A 22,757-nucleotide genomic window follows, 5' to 3' on the forward strand; every position below is an offset into this window, starting at 1 on the left:
AGAGTGATTGCTCTACGATGCAATTAAATACAGGATAAATCTGGTGGGGACCTGGAAACCATGAAACCTTTTAAAGTTTATTGAAACCTGAACCAAGTCTGTTTAGGTCTCTTTCCAAAAAGAGCCACACCAACCAGACACACATCTTACAGAGCAACCCCACCAGATGCATATGCTTGCAGCCAAATTTCCAGGGAATGCTGAGTGGAGTAAGTACTCCTCTTCCTCTACCATGTCATCGTGAGCAGTGATCTGGTGCAAATGTGTGCACCAGAAAGTTTAGAGCTATGAACTGTGGGATACAGACGATTGTGGCCATCTGGAGAATTCTGTGAGAGGAAGGTGTTTATGAGAGCTTGGGGATAACAAAGAGCCACAGCTTACATCGTCTTATTATGCTGTGCAGAAGCCACTGATCAAGTACATTGCCAAAGAAATAGATATAAATTGGTCATTAAATAGGTTTTAGGAAAGGTTATCTGTTTTGCCAAAAATTGTATACTTTTTGGACAACAAAAGGCACATCTATTATACAGTGCTGATCTGCCTATTTTGTAAACACTCAGTTGTCAGCTTTAGGTTACATCTAGTCAATCCTGAGGATTATAATTTTTTGGTTGATACTGTGTCAGAATTGTTAATTCAACAGTACCACAGAGCTGGCGTTTAGCAACAGCAGGAAGCATATAGCCTATCTCCTTAGCCTGAGCTAACCACGTAACGTTGAGCTCTGTCGGCATGGATCAGCTGTCAGTCTTCAATCAGCCCTACTCATCTCCACTCGAGTGGTATGCAGAAACCACACGGATTGGACTAATAGGACTTAATTTACCTCAGGATGAATTAAGTACCTCAATCCATCTAACCATGTTTACAATTTTAACCATATATAAAAAGTGACAGTATGACACTGATGCATTCACACTCACCAGTGTTAAAAAAGTTGATTTGATGACGCCAATGTTTATATGTTTTTGATAAAGAAAGCCTTGCCGGTGGGCCTTGCCAAAATACATGCAGTTATTTATCATCCTGTGCACAGTCAGTTGCATAGAAACATATAATTAGACTACATCAGCAAACCTTTTATAGAAAAAGTATGACTTAATAGGGAAAGTTTGTTTTTATTAAGGTAATACATTCTTATCTTATGTATTTGGACACTTCACCCACCCCTCCATCGGCATAGCGGTGCGTAGATGAGGGAATTTTCATTTTTGGTTGAACAGGGTTAGAGTTGCCACATTTGCCAATTACTCAATAACCCACTATGACAAAGGGTAAAAAAAAATTGTATAAATGAGAGGCAGCACAGTGTATCATTGGTTAGCACTATTACCTCATAGCAGGAAGGTTCTTGGTTTTAAATCCTGATTCAGCCTGTGGGAACTTTGCATGTACTCCTAATTCCTGTCTGGGATTTCTACGGGTACTCCAGCTCCTTTCACAGTCCAAAGACTTGCAAATCTAAATTGACTGGGAGTGTGAACCTTCAAGTTAATGGTTGTATGCTGACTTTTTTCTGCAGTGCTGCCGAATAGAGTGCAGACTTTGTGCAGGGAGTGCCATCAAAGCCTCTGCAACACACTTCAATGGGCTTTGAGCACAGCTTCCGGCCACTCTGCAGCACTGCTCCCCCAAACCCTGATACTAGTATCATTTCCATTAATTTGCCTTCCTCAGGAACTATCAATTCCAGCAGAACCTGCTTTGACGGGGCTACGTCTAGCCTAAACAAAGTTCTCATAATTATACTCAGGCAACTCACCTTATAAAGGTGATGTTCCTATGGCAGTGAACATGCTTTTTGTTGGCTATGTGGTAGGGGCACATCTCCAGGGCAGTTGGGCAGTTGCTGATAACTTTCCTTTTCCTTTCCTGGGGCAGAGAGGACATGCTGGAGAATTACTCTTTGTAATTGACATTGTAACTTTCTTTAGACCTATGTGATAAAGCTTTGCTAGGGGCACAAATAAAGGCAAGCATATAAAACCAATTCTAAAGCTTTGACTGTCCCCAGGAATAAACTCCCCTACATAATTTTGAAATGGAATAAGTTTAGGACTCCTAAAGTTGGCCAAAAACGTTACAGGTAAAGAAGAGCGTTAGTTAGGGAAGTGAGCTCAACAGTCTCACTGACAGAGCTTGGAAGTTTTCTGCAGAGATGGAAGTACCAAGGCTTGCATCAATCACCTTTATAGTAGAGTGGTAAGATAGAAAGTTACTTAAGTAAAAGACAGCCAGCTTGTGTGTCAAACAGCATTTACATTCCTCTGAGGGTAGAGAATGAAAAATATATTCTACTTTATTTAGACTTGATCCATTGTGCCAAACCCTAAGCACCATGCTTTTCAAACCCTAGGCATGTCTCTTATACTGGCCTATTCCACCAGAATCATTCTATGGGGAGCAGGATGACTGATCATAATCGAAGAAAGTGTCATTGAAGCAATAGAAATCCATGTTCGAAACCTGCTCAACAAACGCATATGACCCTAACCTAGAGCAACAGAGCGAATTTCAGCAAGAAACTGAACTGAAGCATTAATCCAAGGCAATGCTGGAATTGCCTTGCTCAGGACAAGAATCCAAATATTTTTCAGTGGCTAATTAAAGTCCAAACTTAAACCCGAAAGAACATCTATTAGACACCTGGAAATGGCAGTTCATTCATCTCTTGCCATCCAAACTACTGGTACTTGAGTGAATAGGCAAAAATGGGAAACATTCCATTTCCGGTGTGCAAAACTTGTAGCGGCTTACCCAAAAAGACTCTAAGGTATACCATAGTTTCTGCCAATGGGTCTACTTAAATGTACTGAATTAGAGACCTGAATACTTTTATAAATGTGATTAATGCTGCATCATTAGAAAATTCTCCCTTTGCTTAGCTGCAACAAATATAATTCTCACACAGCTGTAGAAGTGTGATCAGTAAACAGGGTGCCTTTTATCTATGAGAAATAATTATGAACAGTAACACTGAATGCACGCGTCATTTACTGTAAATCCCTTGAGCGTGTTCTAGCAATTTGAATTCTACACAAGAAAAGCTGACTCTTCCAGAAAGATTGAAAACCACAGAAAAATTACATTTTAAAAAATATAATAACTAGATGCTGATCGAATGGCTACTGCAAGAAAAATGCCCCCAGTACAGTGTTTCCCATTAATTAAATAGACTGTGGCAGCCAGACAGTCTTATTTGTCCTACCAGTTTGATAATGAGGCACTTCTCATGATAACATAAGATCTCCCACTTAATATTTTGCAGTATTGCTTCATTATGGAGCTGTTTTCATATTTTCACTCTTGCTTGCTTGCTCTCCCTCTCTTTTTCTTTCCATGTCAAAACACATTGAACCATATGTCACAGTTGGCTTTCACCATCCTTGCAGGCAGACAGACCATATCAGGACACCAGTGGTTTTATCTTTAGTTGTGTGCATTCCCATAACATGTATTCTCAGCATGCAAGTAGACCTAGGCCCAGGACCTGCCCACTATGTTGTTGTACAATCTCTTTTACAGGTGACCAAGGAAACTGCCCTGACTAGCAGATAAAAATCTAAAAGAAGTAAAAATTATGTTTATGAAATGGGCTGGTAGATACAAATCACTATATGGTAATTTCGCCCAACCAAATTTCCTAAAACTATGTTCGAGAATCAACCAGGGTTGGGTACTAAAATCTGTAGTTTTAAAGGTAACGACCTAATTAAGTCAGTACTACTGGGTACCAATTCACTTCGATCCACGCACAGCTCCACTATGTTCACTTACAGTGTTCATTTTGGGTCTTATCAAAAAGAGTTATTTTTTTACAGTTTTTACTGGATCTGTCAGTAATTAACTACTCCTCAATGTGTCTATCATTCAAGTACTGTGCCAGAAGAATCGAGCGCTCTACCCTCTTCTCCAGGTGACCGTATTGACTATGTTTACAAATTCATATTTTTTTAAAGAAAAGTATTAATCATTATGTGGTGATCAGTGTTGATATTGTGGCGTAATTTCAAACAAATCGACATTTAAACTGTAGGGTGTAGCATTTGTGTGTGTTTGGTCCCATTACCTTTCCTTCAAGTTCTGGGAATATCATGCAGAAGCTACACAACTCTTATAGGGATGAATTTGGCCAAGGAGAAAACGTGATCACTAAAAGTGGTTTCCACTGTTCTGGGATTTTGTCGCAAGGCAGAAGCGGTGTTAGGAAAACCCTAGTGTCACATCTATTTCATCATGCAGTGATAGTAAAGTGCCGAAAAAAAGTACTGATGGGTACAGATACTTAACCCTTGTAAGTACATGCTGCCTTAGAGAATCAAACATTTGGCATTGTCTTTAACTTGAGCTCTAATTTCCTGAACGGTTATGTTAACGGTTATCTGTTTGTTTATAAATATATGGTGAGTAGAATTAAATTCCCTTGTTGAAAGATACAGAATTATTGAGTTCTTGCTCTGAGGCATTCATTTATTTTTTGGATTAGTTTAAACATGGCCAATTAATTCTTGATATAATTGATCAAATTTTTTCAATAAATTCCATTAACTCTTTGCCTGAGGCCAGACAAAACCGAAGCACCAAACACAAATGCTATCATAAACGTCTGCTGCCAATTTAAATTAGAGACAGTGCCGTTAATCAAGCTGTGTACAATAATGCAGCTAAACAACAGATCAACAGGGCTTATTTCTTCTTATTCTTTGTTCAGTTTATTGGAGGGTGGCAAGCAACATCTAGGTGCATTATCACCTTCAACAACTCTGCCCAGTACAATTTATGCTGAACCAAGAAATGCCACCCTTAAAAATTCCACTTTTGTAGTGCTTCTACACATTAGTTTGGGTATCTGGCATGTCTACTGTCCCAAAAACTCTGGAAGAAAACAACTACCGCGATTTGTTGTGGTTCCTCTATTTCAAAAAACGATATGTTAGAGTACCTCCAATGGGATTACGACCGAAATAGACATCATAGTCGCACAAAGTAAACTCCCCCATAGATCTATGCACTCCCTCACCACCACTCGACCCACCCATAGATGGACCCACCCACCTTTTAGACAGTCTATCGGTGTCCGGCCGCCATTTCATTCTTGTAAGCCTTGGGAACACTTGGATAAGCTAACTAGCAGCATGAATCAAATTCGACAACCGAGATGCTCAGTGTTCAGCTGCACAAATCAGCACAATTGTCTTCATGTGACTCCAGCTTCAGAAGACACAAGATTGAGATGGATTGAGTTCATATATGATGACAACGTTGCTGCAAGAGTTGGCAAATATCTGTATCAGACTATTTTATCAACCTGGGCCAATATAACGCCGGATTCTCGAATAGGTTGTTATTAAAAGAGGGGTCGGTGCCATCTTTCCATCGCAATACTGAAGACGAGGGAAATGTAAGTATTTTTTTTTTTTATAATTCTGGTATTTGCTTCTTTTAGAGATTTTGTGTGGAGGCTAGTGACGTTAGCATGTTGTGGCGTGTGTGTGAGGGGTAGGGGGGTAGTATGTAGTGATGGGGGATAGGGAGAGACTTTACAGGAGTTTTCATGTTCGACTATTAATAACGTTATTGAACAATTAATCGAGGATGGCTGGCGAGTCTTAGCGAGAAGACGGCGCCGGAGTCCACGGTGAACGGTGTTCGCACGGCAGGTTCGTGAGTGTTGTGCTCTCCACGCTCTTTTTCCCCCTTCCGCTCGCGTGTACTCCCGTGAGTACAGCGCCCGTAGCCGCTACTCCTGAGGCTCGTAGCAGCTACTACGAGCCCCGGTAGTAGCTGCTATGAGCATTGGTAGTAGCTGCTGTAGCTTGAAGTTACCTACATGCGCCCTTAGTAGCTGCTACGGGCGCCTGTAGTAGCTGCTACGAGCGCCGGCCGTAGCTGCTAAGAGCGCCGGCCGTAGCTGCTACGAGCGCCGGCCGTAGCTGCTACGAGCGCCGGCCGTAACTGCTACGAGCGCCGGCCGTAGCTGCTACGAGTGCCGGTAGTAGATGCTGTAGCTTGAAGTTAGCTACGGGCGCCTGTAGTAGCGGCTATGAGCGCCGGCAGTAGCGGCTACGAGCGCCGGCCGTAGCGGCCATGAGCGCCGACCGTAGCGGCTACAAGCGCTGTGCTGCCGTGGGAAAAAATCAGCGGCACAGTACTCATGGGAGGACACGGGAGCGGAGGGGGGGGAAAGAGCGTGGAGAACACAACACTCACGGACCTAACTTCCAGCTACAGCTGCTGCTGCTGCTAGGGGCGCTCGTTCAAGATACCGGAGGATGTTATTTTCATAATGTGCAGGACTAGAACGATTATTCATTACCAGCCCTAGTTTGGGAAAATGTGTCCTTGTATCCTTGTATGCATGACAGTAGTACAAACATGAATAACATTGCTGCTTTTGGTGTTCAGGCAAGCATATCTGTTCACGGTGCTAGGGTACATCACGTAGCATGCCAGACGGACCCACCAAAGATGCGCACACATGGCACGCAGCTTTCTATGAAAACACTGTGACCTCACTACAAAAAGTACAGGTTTGTTTACCCTCACTTACTTCGTCATGTCATTGATTGTGTCTCCGTGTTAAAGTTGTAACAGCATCTCATTTGTTGTGACTCCATGGATACTGAATGTCTGTTTTATCATAGGCACACAGAAAACTGTGCTGCACTGATGTCGGTGTTTATTTATCGTCTTCACGATAAATAGAATAATATAACAAAATACAAAATAATTATAAAAAGAAAATAATAAATACAAAAAAGTGGAAAATGTTCAACTTTTTTTCCCAATTTGTATTACAGATTACGTGGATAACCTGTTGGACCTCATCTTTCACGAGGTTTTTCAGGACCCGGCCCCATATGTGAATGAGGTGCTGAAGATTTCAAAACCTGAGGATCTCTCTGCCAAGTATGAGAAACCTGAAGCAGGAAGTTATAGCCAGCTATGTGTCGAGTTTCAATCAAGGGCAGGTCTGAACCCTGTATAACTTCCCTGAGCATCAGGGAACACTCTGCGTATCTGGAGCACCACGCAGTGGGGCAGGACCACCCTGATTCTCCGGCCCAGATGGCCTCAACACCAGCTAACAAAGCTTCTGTACGCCAAATACCTGTAACGGCTGAGCAAAGTTTACATTGTATTTAGAGAATAAAAGGTGACACACAAATATAAAGTGTTCCTTTGTTTACAGTATGGCTACTGATGGCACAAAGTGTAATTTTTTAATCAATGTTTTTATTGTACTTATTTTTTTTTGTATTTATTACCTCTTTCCCAGCCAGTACATTTAATAATTATGTTTAAGAAGCTCTGGCATTCTTTCTAGCAATCTTTCTGACAATAAAAGTGTATAGAAACATTTGTGTGCTTTTAATGTTTGATATGTAACATGTCAACAATTGATACGTGTAAGATGAGCAGTTAGCAAAGTAATCTAGAGGGAAGAGTAATTTATGTATTTTATTCCTCAGTCATATTTGTATTGCAGAAATGACTGATATCTCATGCATAAAAAAAACAAAACTTACTGCTCTATTCCTCTTAGACATATAGGCCCATAATCTGCCCTATAGATGTTGAATGCATTCTGTAGTGAGAACACATTCAAACACACAGGCTAATTAATGGAGATAAAAAAACGTTATGTCCTACACCTCCATGAGAGGGGGGAGGGATGAGAGGGGGGCGGGGGCCTCAAAACAGGTCGATCTTTAGACAAGGTAAAAAGGGTGCTGTTTTAAAGGATCCTTGTGGTATTTTTACCAAAAAATGTTACAGACATTTCATTAAGACCCCAAGGAACCATATCAACTGTGGTAAAATGGGCATAATATGTCCCCTTTAAATATCATGGTGCTACTCCAAAGCCATCAAAACATGTGTTGGCTGGTGTGATAGCTTTGTAAAGATGCTTAGTTGATGACGCTAAATACATCACTTTCTTTGACAGGTCACATAAATCAAGAGTTGCCATGTTTTTCTTTGTCTGCCATATGCTTCAGCTTTTTACATTTTAATGCTCGGGTTTCCAAGTGCAGAAACTTCCTATTGGCCGATAGTCATGATGTTGCCCATCCCATCTCACTCCAGCAGCAGTGCAACCTAACCCCTACCACACATACACAAACAAATATGGAATATGGAATATCTGACTAAAGAGTCTGATTATATACTTCATTTACATTAACTGTTGATTGAGAAATATGTGTATTTGACACATTGAAATAACACAGCTGTAGCCAGTTAATGTCACACCATATTTTATAAAAAATACTTATAGTCATGGATAGAACTATGGTCTGTGAGTTACATAGCAATTAAGGCTACATGATTTTAGGAAAACATGAGATGATGATGATGTGAGTTGCTATCAAATAACATAAACAGTCCCTGGCTACTGACGCACAGACCACTGACAGCTCCGCAGCCATGAGAATGCACACAGCCCGGTTGTGTCTGACATGTTTGGACAGTGAAAAGTTGATTTCCAAACCAAACGAAGCACTGCCCCAATACAATGACTAAGTTTACCAAGTCTGTTGTTTTGACTGAGTTTACCTGTGTCCGATCACACTGTGTGTCTGTGAGTAGGTGTTATTGAGAGAGAGAGAGAGAGAGAGAGAAATTCTCGATCATGAGAGAGATTAATTGACAAAAGAACATCAATGATCTCAATATCTTTAATGTATCTTCTAGGGCAGCAAGGACATGGAACACCATTTAACTCAGTTTTTGCCATGTTTTGCGATAGGCACGTTGATATCACGCTAAAGATACATTTTCGATATATTGGGCAGCCCAATGGCAATGACAGCTCAGTTTTGAGGATACCATTACTAACGTGATACAAAAGAATGTTGAAAACTTTGACAACAACAAAGTTTAATTTAGATGAAGAAACACCACAAGCATGTTTGTTACTATAACCTTCGACAGTAATGAGGTAAAAATAGCTGACTATAGCTGACTGATCTTTGAAGAGAAAGGGTAAGCTAGCTAGACAGTAGATGACAAGAATTACGGCCTTTGGTAAGGGAGTATTCAGGTGCAGTTCAAGATACACTGGTTGGCCAAGGAGCAGATGCAAGGGTTGGTTGCAGCTGACGGGTTCCCATAGTCTCATTCTTATCGCCCACTGCAATAGTTAACTATACATATCATCATATCCTGTTTCAGTAGACATCACCCAACCTCATTTCTGGTAGTGTAACACATATTCTCATAAGTTCTGTCTACCACCTTTGGTTCCATGTCTTTCATGCCCTTCCCTCCTCTCTCTTATATTCTTCTATCACAAGCGTCTTCAAAGTGTCCTGCCACTGTGCGAGACATATCTGCATTGCAGTGCCATGGGGGAAAGCAGCTGCTGGAGAGGAAAAGTGTATGAATAGCTTGAGACAGGGTTGCAAAAAATAAGAATAAGGAGGTCTGACCTGTCATTGAGGCTACTGAAATAATGGATGCCTGAGTGACAGAAAACATCACTTGATGCATCATTTGGTATATTTCACTACCATGGTTTTATTTTTTTTATTATTTTTCTGCCTTTGAAGCAAAAACATGCCCATTTAAACTCCCCCAAAAAATCTAATACAAACACAACGATTTGCACCTCAAAGTGCTGTCACAGGGAAATCACAGAGAGGGTCATCCACCCCCACCTCCCTGCGAGCCTCTGAGCCTCCCTGTTATTAATGGCGTCATCATTTTTCCTCTGCTCACTCTATTTCCCTTCTGATAGTAGGGCCTGCTTCATCGTGTTCTGCCATGTTTCTGTAATTGCTCCAACAGCCTGCCTTATGCTGAGCATATAGTTTTTTTGTGTGTGTGTGTGCAAGTGCGTGTGTGTATGTATTTTTGTGTGTGTGTGCCCATCCAGTGGGCGTGTGTGTCTTCATATGCATGTGTGCGAGTTGCACTGTCCCCCCACCAGGGCCGGCTGTGAGTTTGTGGGGCAGAACCAAGCCGCAGGCGAGCTCCACACAGAGCAAAATGACAGCCTCCAGGCCACCATTGGTTGATGACCGTGAAAACACTTGCGGTTAACGTAAAGTGAGCAACCGGCTGTCACAGTGAGGCACCGCGCTCATGTACAGCCCTGACAACTGCAAAACAAGCCCCTCTTCGACTAGACTCTGCAGTGCTGCAACAAACGACAGAGGGACAGCCCTACAATTCACAGCAACCACTTCAGACATTTGAACTACACAGCAAAGAGTGTGAAGAGCGAGACACAACCACTACTATTTGACAGTGTTTGGGAATGCTTTTTCTTCACTTAAATCATGGTGGCCAGGGGAGAAAGCTGAGGGTGACGGTTGAATGAAGCAGGGGAATTAAGCTTGCATGAAAGAATGCCTAGATTGTCACAGATGCCAGCAAAGGTCAGATAAAGTGAGGAGTAAGTGCTTAGAGAGCTACGGGAGCATAGGCCAACTCTGCGGAGGAGGAGTAAAGGAGTGAGTGACCAAGCGTGATCACCACCTCCTCTACCCATCATTAAATGAAGCCACTTAAAGGAAAAAAGAGCTCTGTTCAAAAAGTCAATACACAGCACTTCAGCACACTCATGATGGTTCTATTTGGCTATCTGGAGAATACTTCTCTCTTTGATGGAGACACAAAATGTTGTAAATATGTGTCTGAAACCACCTTGCTCAGAATCCTGCATTTTCGGCTCATTTGAATTGCTTGATCTATCACATCTTTACCAGAACACAGGTATCTGAGGTTACACTAAGGATCAATGAATGATGTGCCGACATAGGGATGATTGCAAAGTGGTTTTTCTCATTAATTTCTAACCTCTCTGTGGTTAAATCGGACTTCTTTTACCCACTGCCCTCTTGCATTACTTTCTAACCTCCTCTCTCACTTACTCCAAACACAAAAATGTGTGCTGTGCACACACACAAACACAGTTTATTATGCAGTAGCATTACCAGATCCCCTTAGGCAGCTGTGCATCTCTGTATGACTGATGAGGGTAATTTCTCCCAAACAACAGAATGATCACTTTGGTGTTGAGCACTACAGACCCTCCTTCTTCCCCCGTCTTCCCTGTCTTCTGTCTTCTTTCTAGCTTGTAACAAAAAAGCAAGCAAAACAAAGATATATCTTACTACGCCTCCTGCAGCATCTCGAATGGCTCCAGAGATAAATAGTTCTGCCACCATATACATACAAATAAAATAAATAAATAAAAGTGAATCATTCCATGTATTCAATCAGCATATTGATTCTTCAATGATGATTCCCATTCAAACTCTGCTGATAAAAAACATTCAAATCCAGTTTCCATTTTCCTAGTTGGAGATGGGTTGGAGGAGGTTTTCCTTATTTTTTCTTTTATTACCATAGGGATCCAATATAATACACATGCCACTGTGAATTAACCTCAGTTTAAGGACTGAGCCGAACCACAATGAGTTTATACTGACTGTGTACTGCTGTGCATCATGGGATATACTGTGCAGAGAGTAGTTAGAACTTGTCTGCCTCTCTCTTGGCCTCATAGGTTCAGCCTCAGTGGGTTGTCTTTACCTATTCTCCCATCTGTCAGTCACACACAAAAACAAATCCACCTGTCGGCCAGGAGACCGGACTGAACGGGGCGATGCTACAGCTGTCTGGTCCAGACTTGGCGCAGAAGGTAGCAAGCCAGCGCCCTCAACTGGTGATGGAAAGCCCATTAAGATACTTATTACCCCACCTTTCAGCCCCATTTCCTCACCTGCAGAGATGCGACAGACTAATAAAGACAGTCACTATTAATACAGCAACTTGAACATGTAGGTCATGCCTCTATGCTTTTTGTGCTCCTTGTGTCCTTGGTCACAAGGGCTCTACAGCCTCGACAATATAACAACCCAGGCGTTAAGAGACAGGCATTCTTACCGCGCCACTTGATTGCCTCAACAATGAAGCTATTAATGCTGCATTATGTAAATGTAATGGTCACAAACATCTAATAGGATAAAGGCTAAGTACAGTGCAATTTAATGCTGCTGACTTTCAGAGGCTCTTTGAAGGATGTCTTCAATTATAACTCAGCTAATTCAATTCATTGTTTCGTTGCTGAAAATGAATTTTAAGGGTTGACTGAGTCTCTATTTCAAAACTCAGGTTTAATCAGTCATGTACATTGAACACCGGAACGTCCTCTAAAGAGATTAACAAAGTTGCCCGGGATCTATGTTCTAGGTTTTAAAGGAACACAGTAGCCCGAGCCTCCTCTTTTCCTAAGATGACAGGCTTCAGTTGTGGAGGGGAGGGTGTTCATCTAAAAGATGAAAAGACCTGCGCCTTTAAGAGGGCTGTCTCCCCTTTCCCTCATGCTCCCCCTCAACCACACAGACACTCCTCCTGTGAGCATTTGTGAGGCAGCTCCTGTCCCTTATGTCTCTTTGTGGGGAACAGAACAGACTTTCCAGAGCATCACTGGAGACAAGACAGAGCACCAGGGAGGAAAAAACAGGTGCCGACCTCCATGCAAACCTGACCTCAACTTCAGTGGATGCCAGGATGAGCGGAGAGGAGGAGAGGAGACGGAAACCTACTCAAGCTTGAGTAAAACATCTAGGAGTCCAAAATAGGAGGTGGAACCTAACAGCTGGACATCCAAGAGGTCAATTTTGACTTGAAAGCAACATGATCAGCAGATCAAAATCAACAACGCTGGACTGGAACGCAAAGAAACAGGTTTTGATTTGAGCTTCTCTGTAGAAAAGTTTTGTTAAAGAAAAATCAACAAAGTACTCCATATCTTTTGCAGCTATTGAGATTGAAAGCACCATATGAAATACATACAAACGAAGGAAAGAGGAGTAATTTAAAAAAAAAATCTTTGCCTCTCCTGAGCACTTTACATACAGTAATTTGTGGTATGAAATTGAGATACTCTTTAAAGAACATCTTGAATGGTCCCGACAGTGCTCTTAATTCACCAGCCAGGCGTTTATCTTATTTCTCCAGCTCCTTCTGAGAGGAAGCATTAAAGACTTCATTGATAGTGCTCTCGGGAGCGGGTAATATTTCTTATGTGAAGTCTTGAAACTTTAAAGCTATTGACTGGAGGGAGAGAGAAGTGCCACATACACAAGAAAATTATGTTGAGCTGTTTCCAAGTGTGCGTCTTGACTTACACTGCAGTAGAGCATTAAGGACAGTAGAAATGTTCACAGGGTGTGGAGTGGTCACTGGCCAGAACCAGTACCTGACCAGAGACACCGTCAGGCCCAACCCAGAACTTGAGGTGAGCAGACAGATACAAATGGAAAATGGGGTGACCTCGGGGATGTGCCCCTTCTACCAGGGTCAAAGTTGCAGAAATGCTGGGCAGCCAGCAGTGGTCAATATTTCCAGCCCGCTGAAGCAAGCACCACTACTAGTCCCTCCTCCAGCACTAAAACTTGGGCAGGAGGGGTTCAAGAAAGTCCGCCGAACTGAGGAGGATAGTCCCTGTCCCTTCCCGGGATTGGCTTCAGGGGTGCTGGAGATGCGTGTGAAGGAGGGAAGTAAAATACGCAACTTAATGGGATTTGCAATGGCCCGCATACAGGGAGAGAATTGTTTAAGTGGTGGTGGACTGAGGCAGGTGGTCTTCACTGGGTCGGGCCGTGCGGTCACAAAGACCATCACCTGTGCTGAGATCATGAAACGAAAAGTGGGCTCTCTGCAGCAACTGACTAAACTCCGCTACAAGGTGGTCAAAGAGGTGTGGGAGAGTTCTGAAGGGGGGGCATCTGAGATGACGGTGCACAGGACTGTGCCTTCCATCAGCATTCTTCTTTCCAAAGACCCGCTGGATCCCCAGGAACCAGGCTATCAACCTCCGGAGAACCTCACTGCATTGTGGGAGGAAAAAGAGGCTGTCGAATCTTCTTCACAGACAGCATGCAAGAGACCTCTTGGACCTTTGCCATACAGCAGTTTCACTCACTGTAAGAGAATGTGTTTGGGGGAAGGGGTCTCAGTTCTCCCTCCTCACTGACTGGCTGAACGGATGTCAAACAGTGGAGCGGATTGAATCAGAGGAGTTCATTTGGAGCTGCCCTCCACTCAAGCACAATGCTGAGACAATCAGGACATTCACTCAGACAGAACAGTGCTTTTTCAGAAGAACTGAGTACCAATTCCAGCCTCCAGAGGTCAGTTTGACTGGGACGTAAAAGCTTGCCTCTGTACATACAGCATTAAGGGATGTCTTTATCGGCACGTCCAAAAGAATCTATCAAAGCCACAAATGGTGATGATGAGTGCTATCATGCTGTAAAATCTTTAACAGATTCATATCCCATTTCACACAAACTAAAGAAAGAGCCATGAATTCCACAGGCTCCATGTTGCAGTTAACTGTCTTTGGCCTGTGGACCAAATCATTTAGTAACATCACGTTACAATCATCTCTATTCCTCCATGCACTTAAGTGTGATCTTTGAAAATACACAAGCTAGAACCAAGAAAATAAAGTAAAAGCAGATTGAAGCCATTGGTTATTTGGAAAATGCAAAACATACCAATTTTATTTGTCTGACTATTAGCTCTCAAGAAAAAAAAATTAAATTGTTTTTTCCAAAGGAAACTTTGTTTTGTATTCCATTCCGTCTTTCTTCAACATTATGAATTTGAAAAGCTCTGATTGAACAGAAAATCAAAGTGTGCTGATCTTTTGATAAGAATAACGGCAGTGAAATTTGTCTGTAGCAAAAGCAGATTTAATGACAAAGCTGTTGATAAGGCACAGCTCCTAAACCAACCCCGCCTGACAGAAATGCCTAGAGCAGAAATACAAGCACAGATAATCATTAAGATAACAACATAACATCACACACACAGTGGAGAAAAGGATTAATACTAGGCTTGACAGAGCTTCACACTACAGAGTTCCTGCAAATATAAAATCAAGACAACGTGCTACACACAGCCTATAGGTCTACCCAGCCATCACATCTATTGTATAGTTTAGTCTACCTCTTCCGTTATATACTTCTGCCATTTGTTTCAGGAAACATAATATTCTGAACCGTGTCATCTTAGAAGAACCAAGTTTTACGGCAACACCAAACATTTATATTTGATAATAAATTAAGGAGGCATTTCTATATACAATGCCTCCTGTCTTTTAAACACCCTTTGGATACCATTTTAGTTGCAACTAAAGGTATCTCTGAGTAATGGCTACAGCTTAACTGGATGCTGCAGACATGGATGGCAATTGGATCAAACGCCGAGCAGAATGCAGCAGTGGGGGAAAAAAACCAGGCACATATTGAATTTTATTGATTAAAGATTTTTGCATATATTTCTTGAAATTTCCCCTAAAACAAGACAAAAATATAAACCTCTCTGTAGATATATCCAAATACTTGAGAACCTTCCACTTAATCAACCATGTCTTCTGGGGATAATAACTTAGACAAGTGGAACCTTGTCTGAAGCTTTTAGTGTTGATCTTAATGAAAATCTGCAATTGCAGATATCTGCCTCCAAAAGTAAATTAATCAAAGTGACTCCTAACAGGGGAGACAATTCTATTACAGCTTATAGAGAAAAAAGGACAATTCACTTGTGGCATTTCTGTTCATATTCTTTCAAAGAAAATACAAATGGTAATATTTCATATAGTGGTCAGCCAGCACTTTACCCGTCTATGGCAGACATTGTGATTAACCTCCCTCTCAATCCCATTAAATGAATCAGAGCACAGCAGAGCACCCAAGGTTGAATAAGAAATGCTGCCACTGCAATACAGCACATATGTGGCAAACTCTGTCCTCGAGACTGCTGGAAGGTTATCACTTCAGGTCGTTGTTATCACAGAGTTAACAGCTTTCACCCAAGAGCCTGTGGGACAGTCGGTCCACGATGCAGGTCAAAAAGATAATGCTGCTATAAGTAAATTTTAAATCGACCCGCATCTGTTATCAAGCATTAGGAATTTTGGGCCAAGTGTAAAATGTAGTGGGGGTAATTAGGGATAACAGTATAGCGTACCTGACTGAGAGAATAGATAAAGCGTACTGGCAAATGCATTATCCTGGAGCTAAATCCAATGTGGCTGGCACAAAAAAGCATGGGAGAAGAGTCCAAGTGCATTATAAGAACGGGGACAAGGTTATTCAGAAGTTGAGAATCCATTATGCCAGTGACATTTGTTTTTAAAGATGCAGAAAAGGTGGAATTGTAGGGGATACAAACCTAGGCCTAAAATATACTATCCTAAAGCACTACTATAAGCGCAGCATATATAAACTGAGTGCACAAACGTGTTCAAACGCATGTTCTCTTTCCGTGAAACAGAAGTAGCAGCTTAAATTACCGATTTACCATTATCTGGGTCACATATACATTTTGTGGGTGTATTTTGGTTAGACAACAGTGATCTTGTTTTTTGTTGTAAAAAATTGATGCAGCATATTTAAGTTTTCGGCACAAGGTAGAATAAAAATGTATTTACTTTTCTTTCTTAATTCTTAAAAAATACTAATTCAAATATAAATATTTTCTCTAAAAGGGAAAACAGCATTATATTAACACTGACCAATCTCAGTTATCTGTCATGGCAGACACAACAGTAACCTTCTGTTTACCAAAGCCAATAACTGCATGCACTGACTGTGAATAAATTCATTTTGAAGTTAACATAAAGAAAGTGTTGGCACTCTTTTTTTCCCCTTCTCTGCTGCTGCAGCAGATGAGAGTGAGGTCTCTGTGATGGCGTGGGAGTTCGCTATCTCCCAGCCTCCAGATGGTTCCGTCTTCTCTTATCTAGAAGAATGGGTGCTGCCTCAATTTTTCAACTCGCCTTATCTGGGAATCCTTTAAATTGAATATTTACTGGGCCTATGTTTTCTGCCCGTGTTAGCCTCTGAAGTCAACATTCCTCTTGCTTGTCAAGACAGGCCAAAAGGTTTTTCTCACTCATACAATCTCTTTGTCTGCCTTGTCAAGTAATGGGACAGTGATTGATTGTGTGATTGCTGCGAGAGAATGGAAGGTTAGGCAGTAAAGCAGAAAGCTTCGAGGCATATTAACGAATGTCCACAGAGGAAATATGTTCAACAATAGAGAAATATATATAACCCCTAGAGCATGAAGTTTGGCAGACCTTTGTTTAAAATAGATTCATAAATTGTTTTCCAAACAGTATTGTTTCCTGCACAGTGTACACTAAAAGTTAAGAGACCACTTATGCAGCCATTGAAAACATCTTATTGCAATATGACTGGCTGTGGTCTATCTGCATAAACAAGCCGTGCCACAGCTACTCCCTGCTAAGTGTCTGGAAATGTCTTTTCAAAACCATTTTGTGAAATGCCTCCATGTTGGATTAATCAGCGCAGCTGAGGATGTAATTGCTGTGCTAAAGTCAAAGCTGTAAGAGCAGATAATGAACACTGACTACATGGCTGCCAGAATCCAGGGCAAAAGAAATGAGAAGTTCGGAGACTAAAATGGTTTCAGCGGTCTTTCACAAGCCCTGATAGAAAATGAAGCCACACTGAATTGACCCTAAATAAAACACCATCTTAAAAAAGAAAAATCTGACTCAAATGATGGCAACATGAATATATTGTAGCAGCGTCATGTTGTGAGAATGTAAAGGACACTTTTTCTCTTAACCTCTTTGAATTGTTTGTGCATTCTTTTATGTGTTGAGTTACAAGCGTGCATCTGATAGTTTTTCATATTATGCAAGTTTTTGATAAATTTTCTAATTTTCATATGAGGCCAGGCCTTATAACCATGATGGAAACCAACAAGGATTTGTTCTGACTGTTGCTGCCCTCTGGTGGACAAATAGGCTCAAAGTCAAACGTGAAAACATACGTCAGTTAGATAGTTGCTATTGCAGGTATAAATTCGACAGACATTTATAGCCCTAGTGACTATGGAGTCGAAGATAAGACCACCATTATCTGATGAAGTTACTGTTTTAAAAATAAAACTGACTTTACAACAAGTAAATAGCAGCTGTCAGCCATGCTTTACTTTGCTTGTTTAAAACGAAGTCTTACTGCAGCTCCTCTATTTTAATTCCAACAAGTAAAAATCCTAAATTCTACGCTATATTAACATTCCCACCTCCACATGACAGCGACTCAGACTCAGTAAGCTTATAAAAAGGGTGCCAGTATTTTGAGAAGCAAACCTGGTGATAGACTCTCTTTTAGAAAGGGATAAGGGAAATGGGAAAAGGCAAGACTTGTGAAATAAGTAAAAATGGAAACACTACCCATGCACACACACCGCTGACACATACAGGTCTGCTCCGGTAAATATGCTCTTCGCTTTGTTTCATTATTATCTTATAAAACGGCAGAGGCAGGACACTTCAGCCTTGAGGGAAACATGAAGATAAACGCTATAATGGTGAGCTGGAAATGAATAAACCCTGGGTCCGCTTTCGTCCTCCGACCCTTCATGAAAAATCCGGCATGGGGGAAATGCATGTGTTAAATATAATTACTTAACTGCTACAGAATACAAATGAAAATGTATAGGTAAGTGTTATGTGCACTGCAGCGCTTCTGTGTTGCATATTATCATTCTTGGTCATGATCTAATCAGCACTGAGTGATGAACATCTTCTACCTTGAGCTGTAATTTGTGTCATTGGATCCACCTTTGTAATGTGATCAATGCAATCTTTATAAAGAAAGCACACTGATTTTCGTAAGCATCTCACACTTGAAACAGCAATATTTAAAAAAGCCTTCTGTCGAAAAGCTTTGGATAATTAACACTGTAGCACTGTAAATGCCACAGATGTTTAAAAGGTGCAGCAACTGAATAGTTTTTGTTTCCCTGAGGACGCTCACCACCAAAATTTCCCAGACATCTAAAATAAGACTAATGCTTTTATTATTCAAACTGTTATGCTCAAAGTATATTTAAAATTTTCAATAAGTTTTCTTTGATATAGGGTCCAATAAGTCACATGTAGGTTTTAATTCTTCCTGATGTTATAACTGATTTAATCAGAATGATCCATGACCGTACTACACTGTAACCGAGTGTTTATTATTCTAACCACCACAACATCCCTCACCAAGTTGTTTTGCTGCCATAACCTATACCAAAGGGGTGATGTGCTGATTTAAAACTGGACAACCAATCTACTGTCTACAACTATTTCTTTTTGTACAGGTTTGTAACATCTCCCCCAGCAAACTGCAATCATCCAAAAAACATAATTCATAAGAGATACAGCTGAATTGATTTTCTTTTTGAAGTTAAGCCGTGTAAGCACAAATATATTGCTACATGGCAGGTGGAGAAAAATTATTCTGCTCCAGTAACTTCTCCACGGCACAACTATAATAAAATGGAATAGACTGCTATTTAATTTCTGTTTTTAATTATATCAGCATTAAAATTAAAGAATAACAATGACTTTCTGTGTCTGTTTGAAAGACAGATTTCCCCATGACTGTCTGCAGTAATTAAAAATGCACTTTGTATTAACTATAAGTTGGTGTAGTTAAACGTTCCAAAAACTATATAATTGGTACTAGTACCGGGCAAAAATCCTCTGAGATCAGACGCATTTCCTATTCCTTTTTTTTCTCTCAGGGTGATTCACAGTGCTTCTCTCCGGGGGTATCAATGTTCTATTTGGGATTCCAAAGAAAACATTATATAGATATCCTTTAATAAAGTCGTTTACTGAATAGTGACCTTACCCCTGCACCTTTGCTTTACACCATATTTTTTAACACAGCTACAGCCGCCAGCTTCAGAGAGATTTTGGCTGAAGCTTCTTCATCAAAGTCTAAAGACACAGTTTAACGTGACAGATTTGTATCTCTTGTATTGCTAGTCACAATCCGCGTCAAGGTCGACAATATAACTAAATGATTTGGTTAATTTGAATTCAAACAGTGTCAGCTGGGGGTCCACTCCGCGCAGTGGGAGGACTGGTAGAGTAATATCAACACAGTTGTGATTACTCCATTGAAGCAGTAGGGTGCTCCAATCACAGCCGAATCACTCTCCTCATTACAGACTCCGAGGCCAAGTCTCAGTGGGTGGACCAGAGAATCAGGCTCCGCATCTTCCCACTGAAATTAATTGAAATGCATGTGTGGCACCCTGATGCTCCCCATCAACACCACACTCATTCACATTTGCACAATCCAGCCTGGATTCATTAAGCACGCGCACATTTCAAGTTCGAAAGAAGATTAAAGCAGATGCTGTTTTATGGGTCCTGGACCGCTGTGTTCAGACCAGCCTATAAGATAGAGTTCACCAAACCAGATGCATCTTTTTGGGGAATGATTCTTCTTAAAGCAAAGTTGAAAACAAGGGTTTGCTCCAGGTGAGGGATCCCTGAAATGATCTACTCCTCTTGATCAGACACAGAGAGAGAGATAGAAGGTTCTGTGGAACAACAAGTGATGTTTTAGGCTCTGCATTTGTTTTGTTAGTCATTTGTGGATTTTGATGAAAAAAAAAGAGTAATTACATTCTGAGGACTGATATCTATGAGTGTGTACAATTTGGTGTGGCTGGATTTGGATTTAAGGTGACTGTTATTGGGCCTTGGCAGTGTTATGCCGACAACTGAGTGCCAGTTATATCTCAAATTAATGATGTTTCATCTCATATCGAGTGGTGGTTTTGTTGGAGTTAACAGTTACCAAATAGTAATGAAATTGGTCATCTTTCCAACGTGTCCACCCTGTACATCATTCCAAGGATACTATGCAGCATGTAAAAGTAACAGTTTGCAGCACATGTGATGAATTACCACAGGCCACATCCTTGTGTTCCATCGCATACAGTCCTGAATTCAACATAGTTGTAAAATTTGTTACAAGGCATTCCTTGAACACAGCTTGTATGCGCTGCAGCCTCTTTCCAAAGAAAACCAAAGTACTACTCAGGCAAAACAAACAATTATCGAACACATTAACAGCTAATGCATTCAACATTCCCACTACTGCTCTATGGAAACTATTAAGAGACTTCCTCCGGAACTTAATGCCCGAAATACTGTCCAGACTTGTCAGTGTTTGGTTGCCATTTGTAGATCAGTAGCTGTTTCTCACAGACTAATGGGAGAATTTAAAGCTGCTGGAGCCACGGCTGGCATTTGGGAGGCTTCACAATAATCAGTATCAGATAACTATTATAGATAAATGCTCTCTTACCTCCTGCCCCGTTGTGTTGTGTGATCAAAATGTCAAACTTTTCTTGGAGATTCGTGCAGCAGCTGAAGTTCTGTGCAGGGACAGACCACCGGCTCCTGGCAAGCAAATTTCCCCTGTATATATTTGAGCATGAGAATGTGCATTTTTTGGTTAAGGAATTATTGTGAAATCAACTCATCAAAGTCTGACTGTGTGAAATAGCTATATTTGCCATTCTTCCTCTTCAGCGAATTTGTGGAACAATGGAGACTAGTGCATTTCAGAGAAGATATTTTGGCACGTAAAGGCAAGAGTAAACAACGATGGCTGATCTCAATGCAGCCGTTTATATTTCAGGCTGCATGTATTGTGCATATCGATTCAATATCAAATAAATTGCTTGGTGGTAAACTCAAACAGATATTCTTTATTTGTACCCATAGGCAAACAGCAATTATCACATCACAATCATAAACATCAACAGACATGGCCAATACTTACACTCACACGTCCATCGTGCCTTCAAGCAGCTCTGCCGTGACATAGGTTGACTTTGGTCCAGACCAGCTGGACATCCACATTTTTCTTATTTTAGAATCTTAACAGCTTGTGGAATAAAGGACATTTTTCATTTGGTCAATAGAGGAGGTGGGAGAGCACCTCTCATCAGCCAAAATGACCCAAGTTCTTTTCATGACTGTCCCTGTAAATACATCTTAAAGTAACTGCCATCAGTTAACTGTCTGTTGGGACTGTTCTTCCATCTGCCAACACCAAACCAGCAGATGATACAGATCGTCAAAACACAATAAAACAGGTGAAGCACCGAGAAATGCACGTTAAAAGATGTCCGTTTCTCACAGAGGCAATATTAATGTCACTAGTGAGACATATGCTTTTCCTAGATGAAAGTATCGGCTGTTAAAAAAGTCCTACTTCTACCCTCCAGTCAAACATTTCAAACCAAACCTCCTCCGTGCTTCAAACTGTATTGTATCTCTGAACAGTATATTCTCCCTGGCTGCTCTACAGAGAGGAGGGCATCTTTAGCCAAACAGGGCTGGAAGCAGAAAAGTTACCTAGCTATAGCTTGGTTAGCTTGAGGGTAAAACAAGCACTGTCAATTCAAAATGTTTACCATTTTCTTTTGACTTAGAGATGGCCAGGTTCAACCAGATGGGGTTTTGTTGAGTTTGCAGCACACACACGGGGGCTTGAATGTAAATGTGTCTAAAGGTCTGCTCCTTTTAGCATTTTAGGCTAAAGCTGCGGTCAGCAGGTGGCGCCCATCAGCGTCTCCGTGCGGCGTTCTTCTCTCCCTCGTACGTTTCATAATCCGTGGGAAGCAACAGAATACATCAAAACTGCGTGTTGCAAGTAAGCAAACAAAATAAATTCAAGTTTTGATTGTGTTCTCAAGTGTTGTTGATTCACATCGGTGATCTGTTTATGTGACCCGACAATACACATAAGAAATTAACGTCACTGCTTAAAATAAAACTTTGAGGCCCCGCCCCAGTCCGTCTGGGGCTTTAACCTTCAACCCGTGATCCAAAGGGATATTTTCGGGACACGCCTTGAACGCAGCACATCAGTCAGTTGCGTATGAGT

At 41.2% G+C, this 22,757-nt stretch overlaps 1 protein-coding gene and 1 long non-coding RNA gene across 2 annotated transcripts in view; one reads left to right on the plus strand and one right to left on the minus strand.

Annotated features, from left to right (window-relative positions):
• LOC133958819 (uncharacterized) overlaps positions 1-22,472 on the minus strand; it is a 137,263-nt gene extending 114,791 nt beyond the window's left edge. Inside the window, exons 1-3 of the long non-coding RNA XR_009921733.1 lie at positions 22,285-22,472; positions 21,648-21,752; positions 21,168-21,280 (exon numbers count right to left, since the gene is read on the minus strand). This is a non-coding gene — a long non-coding RNA (uncharacterized LOC133958819). The remainder of the gene's footprint in view (positions 1-21,167; positions 21,281-21,647; positions 21,753-22,284) is intronic.
• Positions 12,458-16,671, plus strand: LOC133954380 (uncharacterized). Its single transcript, XM_062388773.1, has one exon. The coding sequence runs from the start codon at positions 13,181-13,183 to the stop codon at positions 13,997-13,999; it is 819 nt and encodes a 272-aa protein (XP_062244757.1). The 5' UTR covers positions 12,458-13,180; the 3' UTR covers positions 14,000-16,671.
• Positions 22,473-22,757: the final 285 nt, after the last annotated feature.

Source organism: Platichthys flesus, chromosome 1, assembly GCF_949316205.1.
Source record: "Platichthys flesus chromosome 1, fPlaFle2.1, whole genome shotgun sequence".
Classification (NCBI taxonomy): domain Eukaryota; kingdom Metazoa; phylum Chordata; class Actinopteri; order Pleuronectiformes; family Pleuronectidae; genus Platichthys; species Platichthys flesus.

What these genes read in the sequence shown, in the direction of transcription:
- LOC133954380 (XM_062388773.1), top strand. Translation starts at nt 13,181, where the DNA reads ATGTTCACAGGGTGTGGAGTGGTCACTGGCCAGAACCAGTACCTGACC.